The 24,483-nt window shown below is 42.9% G+C and overlaps 1 protein-coding gene across 1 annotated transcript in view; it reads right to left on the bottom strand.

The window, feature by feature from the left end:
• The window catches only part of FNBP1 (formin binding protein 1), a 94,693-nt gene extending 71,988 nt beyond the window's left edge, over positions 1 to 22,705 (bottom strand). Inside the window, exon 1 of the mRNA XM_048325761.1 lies at positions 22,522 to 22,705. Coding sequence (XP_048181718.1) covers positions 22,522 to 22,545 — 24 coding nt within the window. The 5' untranslated portion in view covers positions 22,546 to 22,705. The remainder of the gene's footprint in view (positions 1 to 22,521) is intronic.
• Between the last annotated feature and the right edge of the window lie 1,778 nt (positions 22,706 to 24,483).

The following is a 24,483-nucleotide window of genomic DNA, read 5'->3' as shown; positions in this document are numbered from 1 at the left end:
CACAAACTCAAGAGTGACCCCTCCTGCTAATTAAGCCAAGGTGCTGTCCCACAGGCAGGTTTCAGCCATACCCTAATCCTACCTGAATGAAAACCTGACTTAATTCAAATAAGAAGCACTTCTGAGAAAAGCCATGAGCAGCTGGCACAAAGGCCAGCACCTGGAGAGCAACATGAATATTCCAGCTGCTCTGAGGCAAGGCCAGTCCTGGGAGTACAACCAGATTGTCAGGGTTGACAGGGAACCAATTTGACTGCAACATCTCACAAAAAGGTCCACCTACAGCAGAGCTGCACAGGTACATCTCCCACTAATGAAAAAGGTGAGCTTTGTACTGGTGAAGGTTAAACCTCCTTGTAGAGAGGGACACCAGACTAGAACACAGCACTGGGTTACAGACCCCATGGCAGCAAACAGCAGCAAAGCCAACACCAAGCTCCCAAAGCAGGGGTGGGAGGGAGAGCAGCTTCCTGGGCAGCAGCACAGAGCAACAGGTCGGCAAGAGGACACCTCTGCCTGCTGGAGAGGTCACTGGGAGTACAGCCATACTCCTGCCATGGTGACCCACTTTAACACCTATTATGGAAGCCTTGCAAAACCCAGCACGTGGTTCACGGGGAGAAGCTTCCCCGTGTGAGTACAACCAATGTCATCGACTGCCAAGGCATTCACACACACACACATACATGCTCTCAACATCTCAGTGTCTCATTCTCTCTGCTGACAGCTTAAACTGTGAAGTGCAACTGCTCCTTTTGCAGCAGCCAGAAGGCTGAGTCAGAAGCCACAGAAGCAGTGGAGCTCCAGGAGCAGGTGATCCTGCAAGAAACCTCCTGGTCTTGCCTCCAAGGGCTGCTCTTACCACTACAGCAAAGAGCCTTCCTCACCAGAGCCCAAACCAACTGAAGCCCCAAACCCTCCCCCCCTGCCATCCTGGTGTCAAACCAAGCCTCCTCCTCCCCCTACGCCTCTTGTATCCTGCAAAGGATGTGGTAAAGCAGAACTTGTAGTCCCTCCATAGCAACAGGGCAAGTTAACTGTGCTAACACAGCAGCCAGGAAGGAAGGTGAGAGGGGGGATGTTCCATCAGAGAGAGGATGTGGTTGTTGGTACTGCAACACCTCAGAAAGATGCCGAAAGAGGTAAGCTAACAGAGAGGAATGATTAATTCTGGGAAGTGGGAAGGCAGAAGGATGTGATCAGCTCAACTGCAGCAGGACAGAGCTGATGAGCAACAGGTGATTAAGAGAAACAGCAACTGAGCCAAATACTGGATAGTGAGGGACAAATGAGACTGTCCTTTGTTTTCTTGGAACAAGCAAGTTTTTGATGGTAAATTATGCAGGTTCCATGCCCTGGACAGCATGGACAGAAGCACATCCAGCATGGAGCATTATCTATGAGCTATTTTGGTTTTATCCAAACAGTTACCTGAAAAGGCCATACTGAGGCATCACTTGCTGTTATCAGTGGGAGATCCTTCTAAAGATAGTGCTGCATCTCTTGAAAGAGGAAATGTGCTTCTTAGAGGTGTCACAGTTTCATGCTCTTGAAAACGAATTTTATAGTTCTCTTTGAATAAGGAAAAGGCAAGGCTCAAAAATCACTGTTTGCTATGTCCAAGGACACTTTTCATAGATGGCCATGATGCAGCAGTGATTCAATTCCTTCAAATAAATTTATACACTTAGAGGTTTGAGGCACTGCATGACTTTGCCACAATGAGAACCATCTGTCATGAGCAGCCCATTCAGAAAGGAACACTTCTTTTCAAACCTACAATTCTGCTTATAAAACACACTCAAGAAACCCCAGAACAAGACACAGTTTTGTTTCAAAATACATTATAATGTGCAAATTACAACCCAGGATGTAAGAATGCTCCTAAAGAACAAGATAATGAGAGAGAAACTTCAACTAATGCCAGATGCAAGGTCGGACTATTTTTATTGAAGGACTGAGTGCCTTTCAACCTTTTTATGCACTTGTTCAGTTATTTAAATTGAAGACAAACATACACATGCTGCTTCTTTTGGTGATTCTAGTGCAATTCAATTGATTTAAGTGAACTTATTTGTACTAGGTGTGAGGATAAACAGCAGAATCTAGACTTTAAAATCCGGACTCATTAGCTAAGCAAAGGCTCATAACTACTAAAATCTACTGGGAGATGATGCATCTCTACCACTAGCATTAATTATACCCACGAAACTCATTAAAAAAAAAACCAAAAACCAAAGAAACAAAACAAAGCAATGCTAACCTCCTCCTTCTGCTCATCCTGGGGGAACAGGAATGGGATAAAGATTTCGTTTTTGCTGACAGTATCCAGAGCTTCAGCCTGAAAGCTGCAAGGACCCACAGGGATTCACTGCTCCGTGCATTATAAACAAGAGCTTTGAAAATGAGCAGATCCTCCTGGTTTGTGGGGCTCTGCTGCTGGGAGGGTATAAATCATGAGCTGCAGCAGAGCTCCAGATCCGAGCTGCCTCCCCCAGGAGCTGCAGCATGGTAACAATGCTAAATATACGCTGCTGTTGTTCCAGGAAGGTTTTTCAGTTGACAAATGTTGCAACTTTTCACTGTTCCCCAGCGCCATCCCACTTCCCTGATTTAATACACACCCATTCGTTTCTTCTGAAATTATTTGAACAAATGCAATTTTAGAACTAATTCCCAGTAAATCTTTTGCTGTCTGGCCACATCTTGGATTAACTGTTGACTGATTTTCATCCTCTTTTTTTTTTCCCCCAGTCTGCAAAGCTCTCCCTCAATAATACCAGCTGTTAAAACAAAGATCAACAAGAGCTGTTGCCCACGGTTTCCCCTTTGGGCAGCTGTGTACTGATTATTAAAAATGAGCCATAGAGTGTTCCTGCTTATTGCATGGCATGGATAACTACAATAGAAAGCCAAACAAGCCTGCTGATGCATTTAAAAGAACACACACAAAAAAGGCAATTCTGCCCTCTGATCCAAAACCATACTGAATCACAATAGCAGAATCTTATACACAAGAACAATACTTCAAACTGCAGCAGTCTGTGGGAATGTTTTTTGGGGAAATTAGCTTTTTGCCCAACTTCTTCGCAAACCAATGCCATACTGGCTTCGTCATGTAGAATATCCAAGTTGTTCTATGCATCCTCAAAGTCAAAATTTCTTCATTAGTATGAATTTTTCTTTTTTTTAATACGATTCAGCTCTGAGCACACAGTTGGAGTTTAGAAAAGGGTTTGGGGGGGATTAATTTGATTTTTTTTTTTATATAACCACTTAAAACCAATCAGTGACATTGTTACACTTTGCAAATAAGAGCCCTCGATCTCCCTCTATCAAAATTAGCCCAAAAAGATAACAGTTGAAAAACCAGCAAAGGTCTCACAAGGTATGCCTGGTATTCTCAACAGCAAAATTTCTAATCTCCACTAAATAAATCCCCTGGTGGGTGTAAACTGAGGGCGTGTGCAAAGCTCTTTTCTACACACGTTAATGCAAAGATGTATTTATTCGCTAAACACAACAGCCTTTACTCCTGATACTCCTTTTCACCTCCTCCTCTGGCTGTGAAGCCAGAACTGACCAAACACCAGTGCAGGAACCATGTCCTTCCAGGATGTTTATGCAGACACCTGGAAAATGAAAATTTTGTAAAAATCACTAATTCTGCTTAGCTTGAGGCTGCCTCCTGGAATCATTGGAGCAATGACAATAACTAGGGTTAAAAAAATAAGCCCCTCCATTTCAGCGTGTTCCAAATCCTTCGTAAAGTTCAAAAGAGAAGTGAACGTCTGAACTGACTGTTCCCTCCTCTGATTTCCAAATTAAATGGAACAAACTGCTGAAAAACTTCTTTGTAAATGGGGTTCAAAAAGCATATAATACCTTAAATACCATGACATGACAAATACAATCCTAGATTTTTCAAGAGCCACTTCACACTCAAGACCAAATAAGATTACTGCTATGCCTGAAGTATTTCTATCTGCCATTGTATTCCATTTTTAACCCAGAAATTAGATTAGGTGCTTCCACTCTGATCCAAGAAATAGTGAAGTTTCCAGAAAAGGAAGATTATCAGAGATATATGCAACTCAGAAATCTAATGCAATAGATAGGATGACAATGTCAGAGTGCATAACATTTAAAATGTCTGCAAACAACAAAGTTGGTCACTTCAAAATATGCTAACAAACTCTGTTCAAAGTGCATTTCATAATTCAGAATTATGTACTCATACACTCTACTCTGTGGAGTGGAATCAAGCTGCACTGGCAAAAAATGGATAAATTCTGGAACTAGGCCAGAAATACAATATAAGCAAAGAGCCAAAAGAAAGCTGTAGAGACTCTATGCCTTAAATCCATCTATTAGGGCTTCTCATGCAGCTTTATTACAGTAAGACATAGCCCTTCCTGTAGCTGTAAAAATGGCAACCAAGACAGTCCTCTAACATCCTTGTCACATATTTTCCTTTTATCCAATACCTTTCTCCTCTCAGTTTTTCACTGATAAACACTTCAGAGAAGAGCTTAACCCCAGCTGAATCTGCACTCTACAATGTCCTAGAGTCGGGCCATTTATCTTGATTTTGTCAAAAAGACTGTTTCAGTCTGATCCCACTCACATAAAATACTCAGAATTTAAGCTGATCCTTGCCATGCTTCTCTTCCTCTACAAAAGACAACATCACCTGTATGGGCATAGAATTACCAAGCTAAAATATGGCCAGACCAAAACTAATGTGGCAACTCTACCACTGACACATCTTGCTAAGGATCAGAAACATCCACCTGTGCATCAAAGCATGAATTGCTATTGACAATAATTCTCCAATAACTTCAGTCTCTTGTCCTTTGGAGGAAGAGAGCATATCTTCCTATTCTCACATGCTCACTTCTATGCCATTTCTATGAAGTTTATCCTCAGGTAACAACTCCCATTAATTATAATGTGAACTTGCATTACAATAAAGTTTAAATCTGAGGAAAAGTAATCCCATTTCCCTTACTAATCACTGTACAAAGCCTCTCAAACTCCACTGGGTCTCTCCCTTCTCCCAACAGAAGCCTCTCTCAGCTCTCAGTACTAAGACTGCAGCAAAACTAAATTAATGCATCAAAGTAGGTGGAACAAGAAAGGGGAAATACTGTGCAAAGTGCTGATCCACCAGAAGCAAACAAAGCATTTATTCAGTGGTGACAATGAATAATTTAATCTGAGGCAAATTCCCAAACAAACATCAATTAAATTACATGCTAGACTACAAGAGAAAGTTCTCCCACACACATTTCAGGTTTGCAGAGTCAATAGAGCAGCACAATGTGCCCGGGATTGTGATGGAGTCATCCGGGCTGCTCACTCAGGGATACTTCACATTCTCCACGGGACATAGGACAAATGCAAGAAAAAGAGATAAATTTCACTCCATCACACTAAACAAACATTCACAGAAGAAGAATAAAGAGACCACGTGTCACTCAGCCTTGTAAAATGCAAGAAATCAGAGTTCCCTACCCATAAATGACACTCATGAAATGTGCAGAACTAGAGTTTATAGCACAATTATCTCTACCATCTATCAATTCTAAGTGTCCGAGCACCTGATCAAAGAGCATTTAAAGCAAGTTGTAGCAGCAGCAAAGACTCCCCAGGTCTAACAGCAGGCTCGTTGTGCTAAGAGCTGCCTTTACTCCAACAGATCCAGAACTGGGACCAGCTCACAGAAATCAGAGACACGTGGGGAACCACAGCGTGGTGAGCGAGGCTCGGTGGTTTGCTGGCTGTGCCACAAGGATGCTGCAGGAGGCCACGCTCCGAGCCCCAGCAGACAAAGCTCAAGTTCACTGTGCTGACCATACTGTGCCAACCAAGACAACCTAAAATTACAGTTTCTAGAAAGTAGGGCAGCTACAGACTGTCCAAACCTTTTGGTCTGGCTCCCTACACAGCCTCCGGCCTCTCAAAGAAAAACAGTCAGAACATTTTATGGAAATAAATTGACAATTACAGTCTCTTTTGACCAATATGGCTTGGAAACCTAAGCATTAGGAATAAATGACATTTTGCCATCCTGAGCTAGAAGAACAACATCCTTTGATCCTTTAAGTAAGGACTGCTTCCCCCAGCAAGGATATTCTGCTCCTAAGCTGGATAGGTGAGTCTAGCTAAGCAAAAGGGTAATCCAGCTTTCTTGTGACAACAATCTCATTTCCTTAGATTCCAAAACCACATGTGAATATTTTATAACTCATGCTATAACAATGATGATACCATGACATAGATTTCAAGCCTTCACTGCACTTGAAGAAATATCTTTACAATCCTAATGGGAATTATATCAGTAAACAGTCTCCTACTAATATAGTTTTCAGACAGAGTCGTGAAGACAATCACTACCCAATTTAAAGCAGCGCTTATTGGAGCCAAGATTAAAAACCACACTTGGGTCACACCAGTCTGACCACTTGCCTCTGCTCACCCCATCTTCTAGAACTGCATACTTGCCTAAATCCAGGAACAGTAAAACAAGGGACAGCATAGAATACTGAATTTTTTAGCTTTCACTAAAATATTGGGGTTCATCCTCTAAATAAAATCATCTATATCAAGACCTTGAAAACAGACTTCTAAAGTTTTAAACTTTTTGTAGTTTTCGAAAACAATTCATATCCCTCTCCAGCTGCCAGGCAGAATATTGATTTGGGGGAGGAGGATGCTGGCTCACTATACAAAGACCAAAAAAGAAAAATGGTTTAATGTCATATCAGTTCTACTCCGGCATTTAAATATTAACTTAAAATGAAACTGAAAATGCACATAAAATCAGGTTGACTGCATCCAGCCTCATTAAAACCACATGATGTTAGTTTACCTAACTGCAAAGGCAAGTATTTTTTCAACAAAAATCGTATGCATAAAATCATGCAATAAACATATCCATTGGCATCTAGATAAAGGCACTAATAGGAGGCTCATATAATCAGCTATACAGTAAAACCTAGAGCACAATCAAGCTCCAAGACAACTAATACTACCAGGAAAAGTTCTTACTAACTTTCCCAAGCCCAGGATGCACAACCTTTCTGAAATACAGATCTCCAAATTCTTTATAAAGCTGGTAAGGCTACGGCAAGCAGACAAGAATTTAAAACTCTCTTTTAAGGAGTTTAGAGCCAACAAAGCTCCTGGTATTTTAGTGCCATTGCAGACTCTTGTAACACTGCAGGCATTTAGAAGCACCAGCAAATTAATATGCTGCACCAACTCATTTGGTGAACAATCTCATTCAGATCTTAAGCTGCTTGTCCGGGGCTCTGAATGTGTGAGCAGGCTGAAAAAATCTGAGGCGCCGCAGATATTTCCTGAAAGGGTGCTACAGTTTTTCAAGTGTAAAGCTGCTTGCTGCACTTTGGACTGGTTACTGGGACAGCAATAAAAAGCATTCTTGTGTCTTGAGGGCAAACAAAACCAAGACCACCACACCACATACATCATGACGTGACTGGTCAAAGGACTAACAGAAACCATGGTTAAATGTTATTAAAATCTTTGTCATGGAGAGCTGCTGGTTAAGTTTGGATCAGTGTGACAGCACAGTGTGTTTTACAGGAATAGTTCTTAATTAATTGGTTTATTAGGACTCTGTAATAGCAAAGTGTGTTGCTCACAGAGCACACAGGGTGGAACTTTGTGACTGAAACTACAGATATGTCATCCTGATTTCCACTCTCCTCACGTTCCTGGAAGATCAAGTGGAAGGCTACCACACCACCACCAACAAATAAACACAGGGAATGCTTACATTACAACCTGCTCCTTGTGTTTTCCTATCACAGCAATAACAAACCATGAAGCATCAAAAGAGGATGGCAAGCACAGCACTGCTCTTTTCTGTCACTATTGTGGGAGGAAGTCTAACAAATGCTTGTCACTTCCAGAAAGTAATGGATTCCCCAACTCTGTGGCATAAAGTGCCCACAAATTGCACACAAATCTGTCACAAATTCACTTCTTCACAAGGAGAATGATTCTCCATTTAACATCAGCAGCTGATAACACAGCACTAACATCAAACACAGCCAGTTCACAGATGAAAGTACTGCAAACAGCTTAAGAGCAGACTGACATCTTGCAAGAAAACCATGAATTTAGGTCAGCTCATTGCTGTGCTGCTCAAGGGAGGAACAGGAAACAGAGTAAGATGTTGGTCACTTGGGCTCACTGTTTCCTGCAGCAAGATGAAAACTGCAGCCCTCTCTCAATACAACTTCTGCAAACTTGCTGCAACTGGACAAGCCTGCAAGGTGGAGACCAAGTCATTCCATCCAGGAAACAGAATCTCCCTTTCTGGTTACATCCACAGGATTCACAGTCCAACAGCCTCCAAAGAGAGATCAAGCTGTTTCCTACATTATTTTTGCACAGGGCCATGAAGGGCACCTCACAATCTCATTTTTAAGGAGCAATTCATTCCTCAAATGAAAAGAAAACACACACATTCCATTCTCCCTTTACCAGGGATGTGTGACTATCACCCCCACACAACTTCAGAAGTCTGGACTGGGAGGGTTTTAAGCAGATGCCATTAAATATTGATGTTGCATTTCATTTTTTTGCATGACTATTTATTTGAAGAGAATTAATCAGTACATTGAAAAAACAATTCTTTGAAACGTGGCTGTCAGACATAGGCACTTTTTATAATATCCAGGGAACACGGCAATTCTAGATACCTACAATAAATTGTACTATCAGCCTGCTATATTGATATTCAGTATCAGAAGATGCAATAGAATAGATACCCTCTATTTTACTTTTATGTTTGTCCCAGACTACAGTAACTATTCAGTAGTTACGATTTCACAACACAGAAGAACTTCCATAGCAAACATGGGCACAAGAGAAATTGCCATGTTTTACCCCAGACCAGAAGAGTTATGCGATGGGAGAGGTTGAGGATTTCCACATCCTTGAGTGTCTCGTACTCCATCCTTCCAATCTTCCTTGTCTTTAATTCATGCCACACAATTTGCAAGACCAGGACCATCAGTGCCTGGATTGCACAGTGCCTATTCAGCACAAGGGGGGTGGGACCTCCAGCAAAAAATGCTGACAACAAACCCAAGTTCGTGAAACAATAAATATTTAAATTTAAAAACCAAGGGACTTCTGGAACAGTACAATACTTTAAGCATTGCACTTACTACATAAAAGCAGAAACTCAAGCGTTACAGGGATTGACATCCTATAAATGACACTGAGACATTCCTCAAAAGTCTTGCTAGTTGGACTTCCAATTAATTTATAACTGAAATGAGACGGTGCTAGCCGCTTATTTCCAAAGTGGAAGATATTAAAGGGCAAGTTCTTATTTTTATGGAAGAGATGCCTAGCTTTGGCTATTAGGGTTCATCAGAGCAAATGAAAACTCATCACCTCAAAACACTTTTTAAAATTTTCAAATATCTTGCTTTTCATTGCGTTGCCAAGTCACTATCAGCAAATCTCTTTCCAGTGCTCTGGGTCTCCTAGAATAAGTTATTTGCTGTTCCTATGACACTTGGTGTATTCAGCTGATCTACAGGACCCTTACTAAATGTGACACTTCTGATGCGGCGCTCAAGTCTGTGAGAGGTTATCACACTGCACTTTAGGCAACATCTTCAGAAACAAACGTTGCAAATTCTAAAGTACGTGGTGATAAGATAAATCTTATGAGTAATGCAAGAAAGGCAAAACAAACTGGTTTTCAGAATAAATAATCTACTCATGGGAAGGAAGATGCATGGCGGGGACACGGGAAAATAATGGGATACTAAAAAGAAAAGAACCTGCCCTGCTGAACATCAGAAAAGTAAATTTTCTCTTTAGCAGAGCTCAAGACTAAGGTGTAAGGCATCTGCATAACAATATGTCAGCCTTCCTCTTCTTCCCCCTTCCCTCTTCCTCATATCTATGCTTTGCTTACTTCAGCTTTCATCCATTACAGGCTGCAGCTCTGCCTGTTGGATTAAAGAGCACTCAAACACACAAGAAATGCTTTTGACTGAAGAACAAACAGGAACCTCCTGTTCAACTTCGACTTGAATGGGTCTGAGCTACTGATCTTCACACAGCAACTGGAGCTTCTGGGCTCAGTTCCCTGAACATCCCATGACTCCCCAACTATTTTATAACACAGGGATAGACCAGTTGCTTGATGAGCAGTTGAATCATCTAAAAAATATGAAAGAGGATATTGACTTAAATCTACAAGATGCTTTATCTGCCAAGCAGGGAAAGCAAGTCTGGCCTCTGAACCAGACTGATTCAGAGAGGAAAACAAATGTGTGTTTACCTACCTACATAGAGGGCAGGGAAAGAAAGAAATAAATTTCTTACAAATTGACAAGAACATCCCCTCCCACAGTAAGGACAATGAGGTCACTCAGTTCTCTACAGTTGTTCCAATGACAATACCTTCCACTTAAAGTAGTTTTTGGAGGCTGTAACTCTGGTCCAAAGACTGAGTCAAAACTGCTCCCAGCCAAGGAAGGGAAAATAAAGGGTTTGTTTTTCACAAACCCTGAAGTTCAAATCCATCTCTCCAAATTTTTGGCTGCTAATTCACGGCCCAGACTGGTGGGCCATGAACCACTAGGACCAATGAAGTTTATGTTATGGGAGAAGACTTGGGCAGAGCATCTCTGAAGCCAGAGGCTCAAGATGACGGCGCCTGAGAGTTTCCATCAGGGACATTCAGAATGCACAGACATTGGTAACAAAGAGCCACCCTAAAACATTCCAGCTTTCATGAACTCCTCGGGCCTTACGGATATACTTGTAAAGGATTCCAACACTCTGGAAAAAGAAAATTACTGCTTACCTGGCTTAGTCTGCAGAGTGAGATGGGCCAAGACAAAGTGACTGAGAACTAAGAGCAACACTGAACAGGTGTCATGTGGGCTCCCTCACTTTTACTTTTTGAGTACTTTTGTACATGAAGGACATCCACAACAATCAGTAATCACATCTAACAAGGCTACTGACACTCTCTATATATATAGTTAGTTCTTGCTTATGAGCATTTACTATGCAGACTAAAGCTCAGTGATCATGTTTCATTCTTCCCCCAAGTTAAAGAAAAGTAGAATTCCAAATAAAGCTGAATGCAACCATGACATTTTTATCCTTGCGAAATTCATGCAGATTGTGGACACTGCAAATGCACAGAAGCAAACACAATCTTAACATTTTGCAAAATAAAGACATAATGCAATATGCATAAGACCCCACATCTCAGTAGTGATTGTTGTTTAAAAAATGGTGTATTTCCTGGCTTTAGATGCCTAATTCTACTAATTTGATATTTGTGACCATATCTATTTTTGGAACAGCTATGGAACACATACACAAAGGAGAGAAAACAAGTTCTAAATGCAGCACCATGAATAGAGCTGTATAGTTCATGCATCTTTTCTTCCCTAAGAGAATCTGGGCATTAAGCACTGCACCACACACAAAGAAAATGTATTGTGGTCCCCTTTTTAAGGGTGATTTGTGCCTGTGGTTTTTTTCTGTTACTTTTGGGTTTGTCTCCTGATTATTTTCAAAGTTCTCCTATCCACAAAAGCCTCTTGAAGTGCATTAGGGCTTACACACTAGTCCCAGACTGTTTAATTTAGCCTTAATACCTTGAGGAAGCTTCAGGATGGATTGCTGTTGTTCCGATTAAGGAATCAATCCCACCCCCCACCAAGAAGGTTGGATGGATGCCTTGCCCCCAGAGGGAAATCAATAGTGCTCCACTGACCAGCAACTCCCAAACACCACGTGTGTTGATGTATCATGAATAAAACCCCCACATACTTCATTCTTACATTCTAACTGTGAAAAGGGGGTCTAAATTTCCATTATTTTGACTTTTTTCACTTGTTCAACTCTCCTAGTGTGGATTCTGGCTTTTGATTCCTCTGCCACCATTCCATTTATTTTTGTTCCCAGAAATTAAGCCACAAGCAAACCACAGAAGACTACACCAAGCCAACAGCAGATTCAAGTCAATACAAATGTCTATAATTGTGTGCATGAAACCCATAAATATCATGTAAAATGTCTTCTGACCTCTGTGTGAATGGAGCACACCATTCTGTCATGCTGTTCCCAGCCATCAAGTACTTCAACTCAACTGATAATAGCCAAGTGAAATATCTATATTTGTATTGTTTAGCTCACCAAAGGTTTTTGTTAGTGGAACAATTCAACACACTCCCTCAACCATTAAATGTTGGCACTGTGATACCTTTCTGTTCAAGACTAAGTATTTTCCAAGAGTGACAACTATGCAGACCCAGTCTCCAACGATGCCTAAATTAGGTGCATGTGTTTCACAACAGCACATTTTCTCACAAAAATTGTCGTTTTCCAACAATTACAGCTTTCCTATTTCAAGATCGTTTTGTGTCAATCATACTGAACCTCTGGAAAAGGAGCTTTCAGCAATTTTATACATAATACAGGTAATAAAGATGATGCAGACAAGAATCAGAATAGGAACCACAATGCAAAAATAAAACCAACCCACAGTTTTCCAGAGGAGGAGGTGGTGGTGGGGAGATGCTCACACATACCAGGAATAGATGCAAGCTGCTACCCCTTTCCAGCATGGTCTCCTGGGCTACTCCAATGCATCTCAGAAGGACACATGCAGCCACACAGCCAGAGACACTTGATTTTAAATAGAGCTGGAACCCAGCTAGCCCCCCCTTCCAAAAATAAGGCTGTAAATCCCCAGGGCACTGGTTTAAATAGGCACTGAGTCACACATGTCATGTGAGATGCCTTCTCACTACCTAAAGGATCAGCTGGTGCAATTTTGGGGTTCAGGTAAAGCATGCAGCCATAATCTGTGAGCATTAGGTGCCTTGATCCTGATGGTCAGGCTGGCAGTGCTTTGGGAGGATGGAGCCTCTTGGATCAGCTGATGACGGTGTCCTCAAGCAAGGCAGCAAAGGAACCCCTAACCAATATATCCATCACTGAAACATTTGCTTAGGAGTTGTTTTGTACACCAAAAACTGAAGCAAAGCTGTGCAGTTTTTCAGCTTTTGCATGTTAAGTTGCAAACACATGCCAAAAGCATCCTGTGCGAAATCCAGATGTTTCACAGCTCCAAAGACTTGTAAGGAAATAAAGGCTCTTGACCAGCACATAGAACCCTTTCCTCTCACCCTGTATTTTTAGGCTTTTCCAGTGACTACACATGAGCAAAGGATCTCAGACTGTTATACTTGGGAGAGAGAGCCAGGATGGGTGAAAAAATATTTATGTAGTGCTCTATCGCAGCTCTCCCTGTTCATCCACTGCCAGTTTTTCTTTTACTACAGCAAAACCTGAGTTACACACTTGTAATCAACGCCACTCCTGTAAGACCCACATTTGACAGATCAACAGTCCTCAAGAGGGCAAGAAATATTTCTCTTCCCCATTAAACTTTTGTTTGAGAAAACATACTTCCATTCATTCCCTGCGCCATGCCAGTCATTTTTTTTTCTTTTTGTAAATACAAGATAAAAGTGCTAAAGCATTTATCTCTGCCCAAGAGACTATAATGCAAAGTGAAAAATATTATCTAAACACATTTTGAACTTATTTGCTAAAAAATTCCTTCAGGCTTTCTGCACAGATTGAGTGAATGAAAAACATCAGTGCACACAATTCTGGATAAAGCTTTTATTTGGGGATGTTATCAAATATTCTTCCACAGTGAGTAAAGATGCAAAGTGCAACCACAGAAATCAATGTATATACATTCTAACCAGTATGTCAACTCCACTTAAACATGACATGGAAAAAGCCACATAAAATAGCAATACTATAAAGCCAAAAGAGGACTGCTAGGTCTCTGCACTACTTTCTGCTTTATTTCTTATCTAATCTTCATCCTTTGCTCCATGCTTATTTCTTCCCCTTGTGCACCTACTATACTTTCTCCTGATCCCATCAAACTCTTGACTTGCCATTCCTAATGCACTAATCCCATTGCACATCCAGTCTGACAGCAAGTCACAATCCCACCCGTCCTGCCCAGAGCCCAGCCCTGCTCTCTCTACGTGCTTTTATCCAAGTTGTTTCCTTGTTACTGACTGGTTCCTTGTTTTCTTTGTTTAAATTAATTTTCTCCTCCTGAGCTCACTGAGCTCATTTCTGCTGTTTCCTTCGCCCTGCTAGTCCTGCTTCACTCACTGTCAGAACTGCCAGTTTGAATTATCTCTCCTCAAATGACCCTCTCCATCATTCCTGGCACTTCCATCACAGGAACAGTTCCTAGACAAGCAGACCCAACTGTCTGTAACTAGATCCCAGTATGATCTCTAGTCCTCCTTCTCCACATTCAGTCTCTTCAACCAGGTGGTTTCCTCTCTGACCACAGCATCTCACTCACCCTCAGGTGAGCATAGCGAGAACCAGTCCACGACAACAGAAAAACCGGTTTGCTGCCAATAAGACAGAATAAAAGTGGTCAGAGGGACCATTACCTTGCCTTGGTGCAGCCATGCTTTCCATCCCCCCTCTCTCCCTGCTCACTGACCCACGTTACTCTTCCATAACACAGCCCGGATCCCACTCATCCAGAACTGTCCTTCAGCCAGCTTCTCCCCCCATGCCACTGGGTGCCAACAAAGGAGCCTGAGAGCACAAGAGGCTGCCCAGCTCCACCCTTGCCTGGAGCAGCCACGGCCTGGGAAGTCTGGCTGCTCGCCTGCAAGGACCAGACTGAGCCATCTTCAATTATTCTGTGGGTGACCTCATCTTGCCCCACAAAAATCCCTCCAAGGCCAAAACCTAGCCAGCACCCAGGAAAATTTGGTCAATAACATCTTCACTGAGTACAGGCAAAGTGGTATTTTTCCAAAGACTCACAGGTTTGCCTAATTGAGGAATATTTTCTCAACAACAGCAGCAGGCATATCCCTGTTCAACAGCTTCTGTCTGCCAAATTTCAAAACCTTGCACCAATGAATGGGAGCGCTACAGCTTTCCAAAACCAAAGAGGCATCGAGTTCAGCATGTGCAATACACTGGCCCTGGTAACAACTGAATGATCCTGACTGCTCTCAAACACAAAAAGCAAGAAGCAGGCAAAGAAAGAGGAACACTACAGCCTGAGCACCCTAACATGGAAAAAAATTTAAGCAGCAGAAAATAGACGATTTTAACAGAAAATGTTAAAAACATTCTCAGTAAGAAGGGCTCCCAGCTCAGTCTAGAACAGAGTCTGAGACAGAGAAAACTGTCCAAGGCACCAAATAAGCAATTTCTTGGTGTTAATTGGAGCAAAATATCCGGGAGCGCACTTAGGAATAAGGAATATGCTCAGAATCCTTGCAAGACGATCCTTCTCCTGTCACACAGGTAGCACTCCTTTATCCGCACATCCACAGACTCAGTGCAATGAAATTAAATTTTTGAACTATAAAATGAATGATTTATGAGACAAATTGCACCTGATATTCCCAGAGGAGTAAATCTAAACACTACAAACTACTCTTCCCCTTCAGGGAATGAATGGTCCCAGCAGCACTTACACCAGCCCCACTGCAAGGGCAGAACTGAAGGCTTTGCTTTATAAAAACACTTTAGGTACCAAACAGAAGCACTTGAAAAACACTGAACAAGAAAAACACTGAACTAAGTGGCACATTTAATGGAAGAAATCTATACTATTTCAGCTACAACAAGAATAATCCACTCTGGGGTTTCCTCAGGATTAAGGACTATCTGGGTGACTTGGTAGCTCATTGGAGACCATCCTTCTAAACCAGACATTAATTCCCAAGAGACTCCTTTTCAAGTTTTATTGCTTTCCAGGGTTTCTGAGGGCATCTGGGGGATTGCTGTTGTTCTTTTGATTGTTTTGCCAATGAGGTTGACTCTTCCTCAAATAAATTAAGGACAACATTGCAACAGAACTGCTTCTTTAAATGCTTTACAACATGATCTGCTTCAGTGATCAGCAAGGAACACCAGGCAAACAACACTTCATTCTTGCGCTTTACTTACAGAAGAGTTAATTTAGAAGCCCTTCTACAGTTTTTCCATTTTTAGATGCAAAAAACCATTGTATTTAATTATGCCAACAAACCATTCTTAATAAACTGAGCCAAAAGAAATTATTGACCAGGTTAATAAGGTTGTCTCCAGACAACACAGAAACAGAGCGATCATGTTAAATTCCAAAGGGATCCAAACCACCCCACCTGCTTGAGAAGAAAGCCTAAAAGCATCATATCCTGTACATAGATACTATATCTATATAAAGATATACACTACTTTTCCACTGTTTTGCATTTTAGAGCCAAAGCCATTGATTGAAAAGAACGGCAAAGACTGCAATATGCCAACAGACATCAGTGTTTTACCAATTCAAGCAGCTTACTGTTTTAAGGAAAAAAAAAATACAAAAGCAGAGTTTCTAGGGGTAAAAGGAAGAAGAGAAGTTTCATCTGAAGCGTACAATTATACTGAAGGGGGAAGTTATTTGAAAATATTTACATGAACACTAAGGAAACTCAACAAAGCATTGGATTTTGACAGCTGGACTGGATACAATGTATAACCAATCTCAGCAGCACTATTTCAAACAGGATGAAAGTGAGTTTCCAAAAATTCATTAGCAAGTTACCTGTCCAGCAATCAAAAGGCAATAATGTAAAGCAGGTTATTAAGTTACAGTGTCACAGTGCAACAGAGGCTCCTACTCTTTATGTGGAATTAAGCTTTTGAAATTCTGCTTTAAAAGGGTGTTTTACAGCTTTTGAAATTCTGCTGTAAAAGAATGTTTCGCAACATGAGTAACACTAATGAGCTGCAAAGAGTCCAGAAAAACATCGGCTCATGTTTGACTGCCTTCCCCATATGGTTCAAGAAAGCGGGGGATCTTGAGCAGCCACAATACGGCTGGAAGGGAAAACACTGTATTCGGAAAGTCTTGACTCACGCTGAGAGACCGTAAATTCCCCATTCTTTAATGAATAGGTAGGAAATGCGAGAATAGGTCGTTTGACGAAATTGTCGAAATCTTCTTTCTTAAAGCAAGTCAGAATTGTAAACGAAATTATTCAGACATTCGAACGTTAAAGTCCCAGCAGCTCTTCAGGTACCAAAAGGGAATCTTTCTACTCCTGGTGCCTGCAGGTACCAAGGGTGTCGGCAGGGACCTCTCACATAACCCCATTCTCCTACCAACCACCTCCTACGAGCAGCAGGGCAGCCCCCACACAACAAATCATCCTAAAGTTTAAAAATTCTCTTTTTAAGCTCATGAAAAGGACTCTGATGGCACCAACTTTACAACACACGTACATAGAGGCTGCAGCAGCCCCGAATCCCACCCTGAGCTGGGCATGCACACAAAGGTGTGAGCTGCAGAATGCAGATACTCTGTAATGACTCAGCTTCTATAAACTATTTCTCACTCACTAATCTGCATATGCGGGCTGACCACTTAAAACAGGGAGTGAGCCTCTGTGAAATAAGGAGATATTAATGTCAGACAATTTTGCTACCTCAAAACTGTCCAAATAACTATGCAGAATGCTAAACTAATACTACTTTACTAATGAAAAGTGTGTTTTGCTTTGAAGTGCCCATCTCCAGCACTCTGTGTACAACTTTTACTAAGAGCTTTAGAATAACCAAGCAAAAAGTATAAATAAGATGCATTTATTACTGACCTCAGACTCTTCTCTTCCAGCCTTTCACTCTATTTGCTATTAGGGTGCTTTTAGAGCACATTTTTGTGGGTGAAATTCCAGATGCTTTGAAATATACAAAAGTTTTAACATGTTACTAAACAGGAACAAAGTTTCTATGAAACACACACACAAAAAAAAGGGGTCAGGGATACACAGCTTGGCCTCTGGGAGTTGTCTGAATGGCATCAAGTAAGTTTCACAGCAAATTTAGAATAAAATTCACGTTTCAGAAGAGCATTTGCCATCACCACAGGAGAAGACTGCCTAAGCTGCCAACAATTCACCCACCCACCTGTGAAGGTTAGGCCCATAATGGAAACTCCTCAGCTCATCAGAGTTAACTTGTGACTTATCATGCAAGACTAATTACTTGCATCCTTTTCCCATCAGACACCATCTCCTTTTCCTTTAAGTCTTGGAAAACAACAGTTAACACCTAAGCCCAAAGAACCCGGGGGGTGAGGGCTGTAGGAGGTGTGAGAACGGGATGGGTGGGATGACACACAATTTCTATTGTATGTAATCAGCTACAGCGCTGCATACAACAAAACTGAATGTTGGCTCACGAATCAATACATCAAACCTAGATCCAGCTCTGCAGATGCTCTTAGAAGCAGAAGAAAACAGGGCTTTCATCTGAGATCACATTTGACTACTGTGCCCATTACACACCACTGTGTAATGCCACCAAGGTCAAAATCACCCAGGTACTCCAGAGGGTTTCCAAACGTGAGTCACCATTACATGCAACACCCATGCATTGCAAATCCTATTGAAGAACAATGCTGCATTCAAGCAAATTGTAGAAATGCAAGATTACAGCTGTTTAAACACAAATTCTGCTGATGAAATAGAGGCGGGAGTACTGAAAGAGGAAATTATTTAGCAGTTACAAATATCAGGGGGGCCTTCAAGTTCTCAGAGTTGCACCTATGTGGAACGAACTTTAAAAGGCAAAAATAACCATATCCACAAACCATGTGTTTTCATAGTAAAGTATACTGGAACACCCTGTAAACAAAAGGTGTGGTCCCCAAAGTATTGCTTCTGTCAGGTGTTGGCCAACAAAGCCCTTTGCATCCGGGCAGCAAATTAAGACCCGTGCAAATACTGAATATCCACCTTCTCACAGGCTGAAAGGACAGTGACAGGCTGTTAGCAGCCACCCAGCTTTCACAAAGGTCAAAGAAAAACTTGATTAAATCACCTCCCTACCCAGGCTTTTTCAAAAATTTTACACTTAATGTGGAAAAACCCCCTCAGCAACAAACCCACAGTGTCTGCACCTCTGAAACATTCGAAACAAAAAGAAAACTTTCCACATTCTACCACTTGGCCTCCTGCACCTGATGTGCTGTGACAGTGCTCTGAAAAGGCGAAATTTTTCCTGGACCACTTAGCCACAAATTTACACGTAGCTTCCCAAAACTACATCCTGTGTCAAATATCATAATCAAGAAAGTTCATTCAATTCAACAGCCATGCAGCCACAGCCTTTTCAACCCCGAAGACAAGCACCAAAGTGCTGAGGTTGGTTTCAGCTCAGTTTGCAATGTAATCCCACTTGTTTCAAGGGCTTCATGCCACACAAAAGGACACTGGTGGGAAGTGTGGCACACACGATTTTTACTCACTGAGGTACCCTTCAGAAGAGCTGTGGGTGTCATGCTCCGTGTTCTTTCCCATTAGCCAAGAGAGGAAAAGGGTGAAGGAGATCCAAGTGTGCTTTTACAGCCCGTTGTCCCCAAAGTGTAGTACTGAAAATACAAGTCAGTTCTGTGCACCCCTACATAACCTTTACTTCTCACTTCCACTTGTTAAGTGCCAGTTTCAGGAACCAGATGTGAAATAAATATGTACTACACCCTCCTACTTGTCAGCCCTTAATGCACTCTTGAACCCAGGTGGAAACCAAAATGTTTTGGTGCTATGCCTGCACTTTGTCCTTAAGCTGCTGCTTCCTCCTCAGCTCCTGAATGTTTGGAGTATAACAGGCAGAAATAATTCTGCAGGGTTTGGATGGACAGAAGCTGCACAGAGAGTTACATGAGACCTCCAGGTTTTTGTTCTGCAACACTGATTGCTGGGAGGCTCCAGACGATCTCATTATCCCCAGCACTCCACCTCATACAGGATGTAAATGCTGCATTAGGACATCTAATAATTCTGCTGGTTGTGGGTCCATTTACACTCACAGGGACAATCTTGAGATGTAACTCAAAGTCCAGAATTAAGTGAAATATCAGTAGGAACTTGGCAATAGGATTTCCAACCCAGAGGCACAGGATACGCTCACATCACAGTACAAGGCTAAAAGCCTGCTTTGGGAATAACTCGCATGTTGCCAAAGGGATTTTATTGCTTCTGAAGTATGAGGCTTTCTGCAACCAGCTTTTTTCTCCCCCAAGGAAGGAACAGAAATTCTACGTAACTCCAAGCACATTAACATTCTACATGCTCTAAAAAGCAAGCCCATATATCTTTGCTATATTTAAAGGGGTGAATCATGACCATGCATCCAGCCTGGTAGATCAAAGATACAAGGTGCAAGTCAAACCTGATCAAACACTGCTGATTTTTCTAGCGAATTTCTGAACTACAGTCAAAACCACTTGCTTTTGCCTTAACTTTCAGCTTTCAGCCCTTCTAACCACATATGAATCACATGTAGAATAGGCATTTGATGCTTACCACACCTGCTCCTGAAAACCCATTCCCGGGCTACTTAAGGGGGGAAAAAAAAAAAAAAAAAAAAAAAAAAAGACAACTAAGTTCTAAGTTGCCATGATCATCAAAAGAAGGTGGCATATATTAAATACAGGTTGTTTGTGTGGTTTCCTTTCCAGTGAAAGGGAGAACACAGAGTGAGAAATCACTGTTTTGGCCTAAATACCCAGAGCACTGGAAACGGACGTGTTTTCAGAGCTCTGCCCAAATGAAAATGGAGCAACTCCTGCCAATTTTCTATCTAGAATCATTTATTCTGTTGATCCAACCCTTTTCCTCAGTAACCTGCTACATTTCTCAGCGTGCTACATTGAAGATATGAAAAATGATACTTTGATGCTGCTGAAGACAATTTCAGAAACAGAATTTTCGGATGAAAAATGTTACAGAAGCAATTTGTAGCTGTTGCAGAAGACATCTATGGCTACACACAAGCACACACTCCTATAAATATTACATAAAACAAGAGGAACTATTTATAGGCACTACTCTCTACTACCATTCTGGTTCAGGAACACCTCAGTACCGCTTGCAGTTTTAGGAATGCAATTTAAAAAAAAAAAGAAGTTCCTTCTGAAAATTCAGAATTTTTTTCCAGTGGCAAAATTATACTGCCTCTTATTTTAATTCCACTCAAACTATTCAGTCTCCTCCCAAAGCATCCAAGATGCAGAAAAAGGAGGCAACTGCAGGTTTTCCCAGAAATATCCCCATGCAGCAGAGCTGTTTATATACCGATAAATCAATATAGCACTATTTCACCATTCACTATCAATATACACTATTTCACCAGCATTTATCACCTTTCTCTCTATGGCATATAAAAACACACCAAAATAACCTCTCCCAGTCAGCAGTTGCTCCCTAATTTACTGCATAGTTCTAACTAGATCTGGCTATAACATGACTCCAATGTCACAGCAAAACGGGATGCTGAACTGCCTGCCAGAGCGGGCCAGGAATGCATCCAGAAAAGACAGCAATTAGCACATCTAAAATAACCATTTCTACAAGAGGCAGCTCAAAAGCTCAGATGTATTTTCATCTCAACTCGCACCGGTTACCAGCCACAAACACACGACTACAGGAGAGAATCCTGCAGTGCTTTACAATCCAGATGACTCTCTGCCACTTATTCTTGACTTCTCCATTCAAAACACCGTTTCCTTTCCCCTCTTCCCGAGCACAGATTTGTCCCAAGATGTTTCACGTCCCACCACTCAGGGAACAGCCGCTCCACAGCCTCCTGTCCGCGGGTACCAACCCTCCCAGACCCAGCAGGTTTGCTCCATGCTCCACCATCAAACATGGCTGCACCATGTCCTCTTTGTGATTGAATATGTGGAACAGCTCTTCTGCCTTCCCAGACTTCTTTTATCTCCCTTCCCTTATTTCTTCTCATTAGCAAGGGACCATTTCACATCTCTATTACCCACTTCTCATACCTTTTAACAGTCCGAAATTTTCCATTAATGTTCCACCGTAAACCAAATGCATTTATACTTTCCAGGTTCTCCTCAAAAACATCAAGGAGCTTTATACATTGAAACCCTCTGTACCATTAAAACCTGCTTTATTTACACACAACACAAAACTCTTCTGGTAAAAATCTCCGTCCTTCAGATCCAGCATGGAGAGAAGCCCCTTAACAGCAGCGACAGGAAATTTTATCATCTGGCTTTTCTCCCCTGCAGCTCCCTCTCCTGAAACCGGACCCCCTGCCCATAGATCCACCTCGGAGCCTCCCGCAGCAGCCACACACAAAACCCACCCCAGGCTCCGCTGCGAGCCTCCCTCCGCTCCACAGTCGCTGCCGCTTTTTTTCTGCTGTGGAGCTTTTTTTATTTAATTCCTTCAGCAAAATTAAATCAAACTCCTGAACCTCCGCTGGGATTTCCCTGCGGAGGCTGCACATGAAACTTTCCGGAGCGGGGGGGACCCCCGGGCTGAGCTGCGCCGAGGTGCCGGCACGGAGGGACCCGGCTCCCCGCACCGGCCCCGGACCGTTATGCCCCAGTGCGGCTCCCGCAGCCCCGCTCCCCCCGCTCACACTCACCCACAGCTCCGTGCCCCAGCTCATGGCTCCGCCGGCGCTGGGGGGGCGGGCGGGGGGCGCTGGGGTTGTCGCTGTCCCCTGGCTGTGTCTGCTCGCCCTCGGGAGGGCCGTGCCCGGCGGTGCGAGCGGAGCAGGGCGGAACGAGCGCTGCTCACCGCCGCTCCCGCCTCATCGCGCCGCAAAATGGCCCGGGCGGCGCGGGGCGGGGGGGGGGGGCGATTGACAGCTCCGGGCTGCGCAGGCGCGGAGCCGCCGCGGCCGGGGTGGGGGGGCCGGCTGAGTGCAGGCGCGGCCCGCGCCGCGAGAGGGAGCGCGGAGCGGCCGGCGGGGCCGTGGGGGAAACGGGGAGCGGTGGGGAACGAGGGGATCGCTGAGGAGCGGGGATCAATGGGGAGCGGGGTCAATAGGGAACAGGCGTCAGTGGGGGAGCGGGGATCAGCGAGGAACGCGGATCACTGGGGAATAGGCATCAGTGGAGGAGCGGGGGTCAGTTGAAAGAGGGAGTCGCTAGGGAATGGGTGTAACTGGGTGAGGAGGCTCTCCCCGCCCTGGTCACAGAATCATCAGCACTGGCACAGGTTGCCCAGAGAAGTGGTGGATGCTCCATCCCTGGAAGCATTCATGGCCAGGTTGGACAGGGCTTTGAGCAATCTCGTATGGTTGAAGAGGTCCTTTCTCATTGCAGGGAGTTGGACTGGATGGCCTTTAGAGGTCCCTTCCAACCCTAACTATTCTATGATTCAGTGCTCTCTAAAACTTACACAAACCTTGTTGCCCTTTGCTGGAGACACTCCAGGGCCTCAATGGCCTTTTTCAAGTGAGGGGCCCAAAACTGAATGCAGCACTTCAGGTTCCTCACCTGTGCCGAGTACAGGCGTGGTGATCCCAGCCCCATCCACCCTCAGGTGCCCTTCTCTGCCTCTTACCACCCTCTCCTGAGCCAGGTGAAGCAAGTGGTTTTGAAGCAACTGTTCTTGGTTTGGTCATTTGTAAAAGAGGCGAGGGCCCTAGAAAGGAAGGGAACCCACAGCCTTAGAACTTAAAACCTTTGAAGCTCTGTTACGTGTGCTTCAAGTTGGACATCAGGAGGAATTTCTTCACAGAAAGGGTGATTAAATATTGTCATGGGCTGCCTGGGGAGGTGGTGAGTCACCATCCCTGGAGGTGGTCAAGAAAAAACTGGATGTGGCACTCAATGCCATGGTCTGGCTGCCAGGGTGGGGATTGGCCACAGGTTGGACTTGATGACCTCAGAGGTGTTTTCCAACTGAATTAATTCAGTGAACTCACTGCAACGGCTGACTTTTAACTCAGCTAAGCAGTGTATACATCCCCCCACCCCCAAAATAACCCAAATCCAAGAATATTAAATCCACCATCTGTTACCAAAATGCTCGACAAGCAAGCAGGAAAATAACCAAATTATCTGCCTTTGCATAAATGTGGGTTATTGTAGCAATTACACAGGCCTTACAGAAAATGGCTCATTTCCTTGCCAGAAAAATATTTATTTTGTGATCCTCTTCCTCTGTGTCATTTATTTGAGCTGTGTCACTTAATCTCATTTTGCATTCCTGCTTTTCAGCTACAACAAATGTGAAAAGAGCTTTACTCTGATATATTTATTGCTGTATTTATTCATGAGAGATTTACATGGGGAGGAATAAAAAAGGGAAGCCTTTTAATTCACCTGAGGTAAAAGGCTTCTGCTCATAAAGGGTGGGGATGCTTTTGATGTGAGAAGATAAAAATTGACCAGCTGCTACAACAAGCATTATCTCCTCTAGATTAATGCACTTCTTCCACTGATGCTTGGCTGTTACCCTACATGAGGGAGAAAAACACATTAAGCAATTCCAACATTTTGAACAACAATGAAGACAAATGTTATGTTAATAACAGAATTGCGTTTATTTTTATCCAAGTTCCATTGATTTGAACATGAGAGGAGAGTGCTGCTCC

The sequence above is a fragment of the Corvus hawaiiensis genome, chromosome 21 (assembly GCF_020740725.1).
Source record: "Corvus hawaiiensis isolate bCorHaw1 chromosome 21, bCorHaw1.pri.cur, whole genome shotgun sequence".
Taxonomy (NCBI): Eukaryota; Metazoa; Chordata; class Aves; order Passeriformes; family Corvidae; genus Corvus; species Corvus hawaiiensis.
This window is presented reverse-complemented; position numbering and strand designations above follow the sequence as displayed.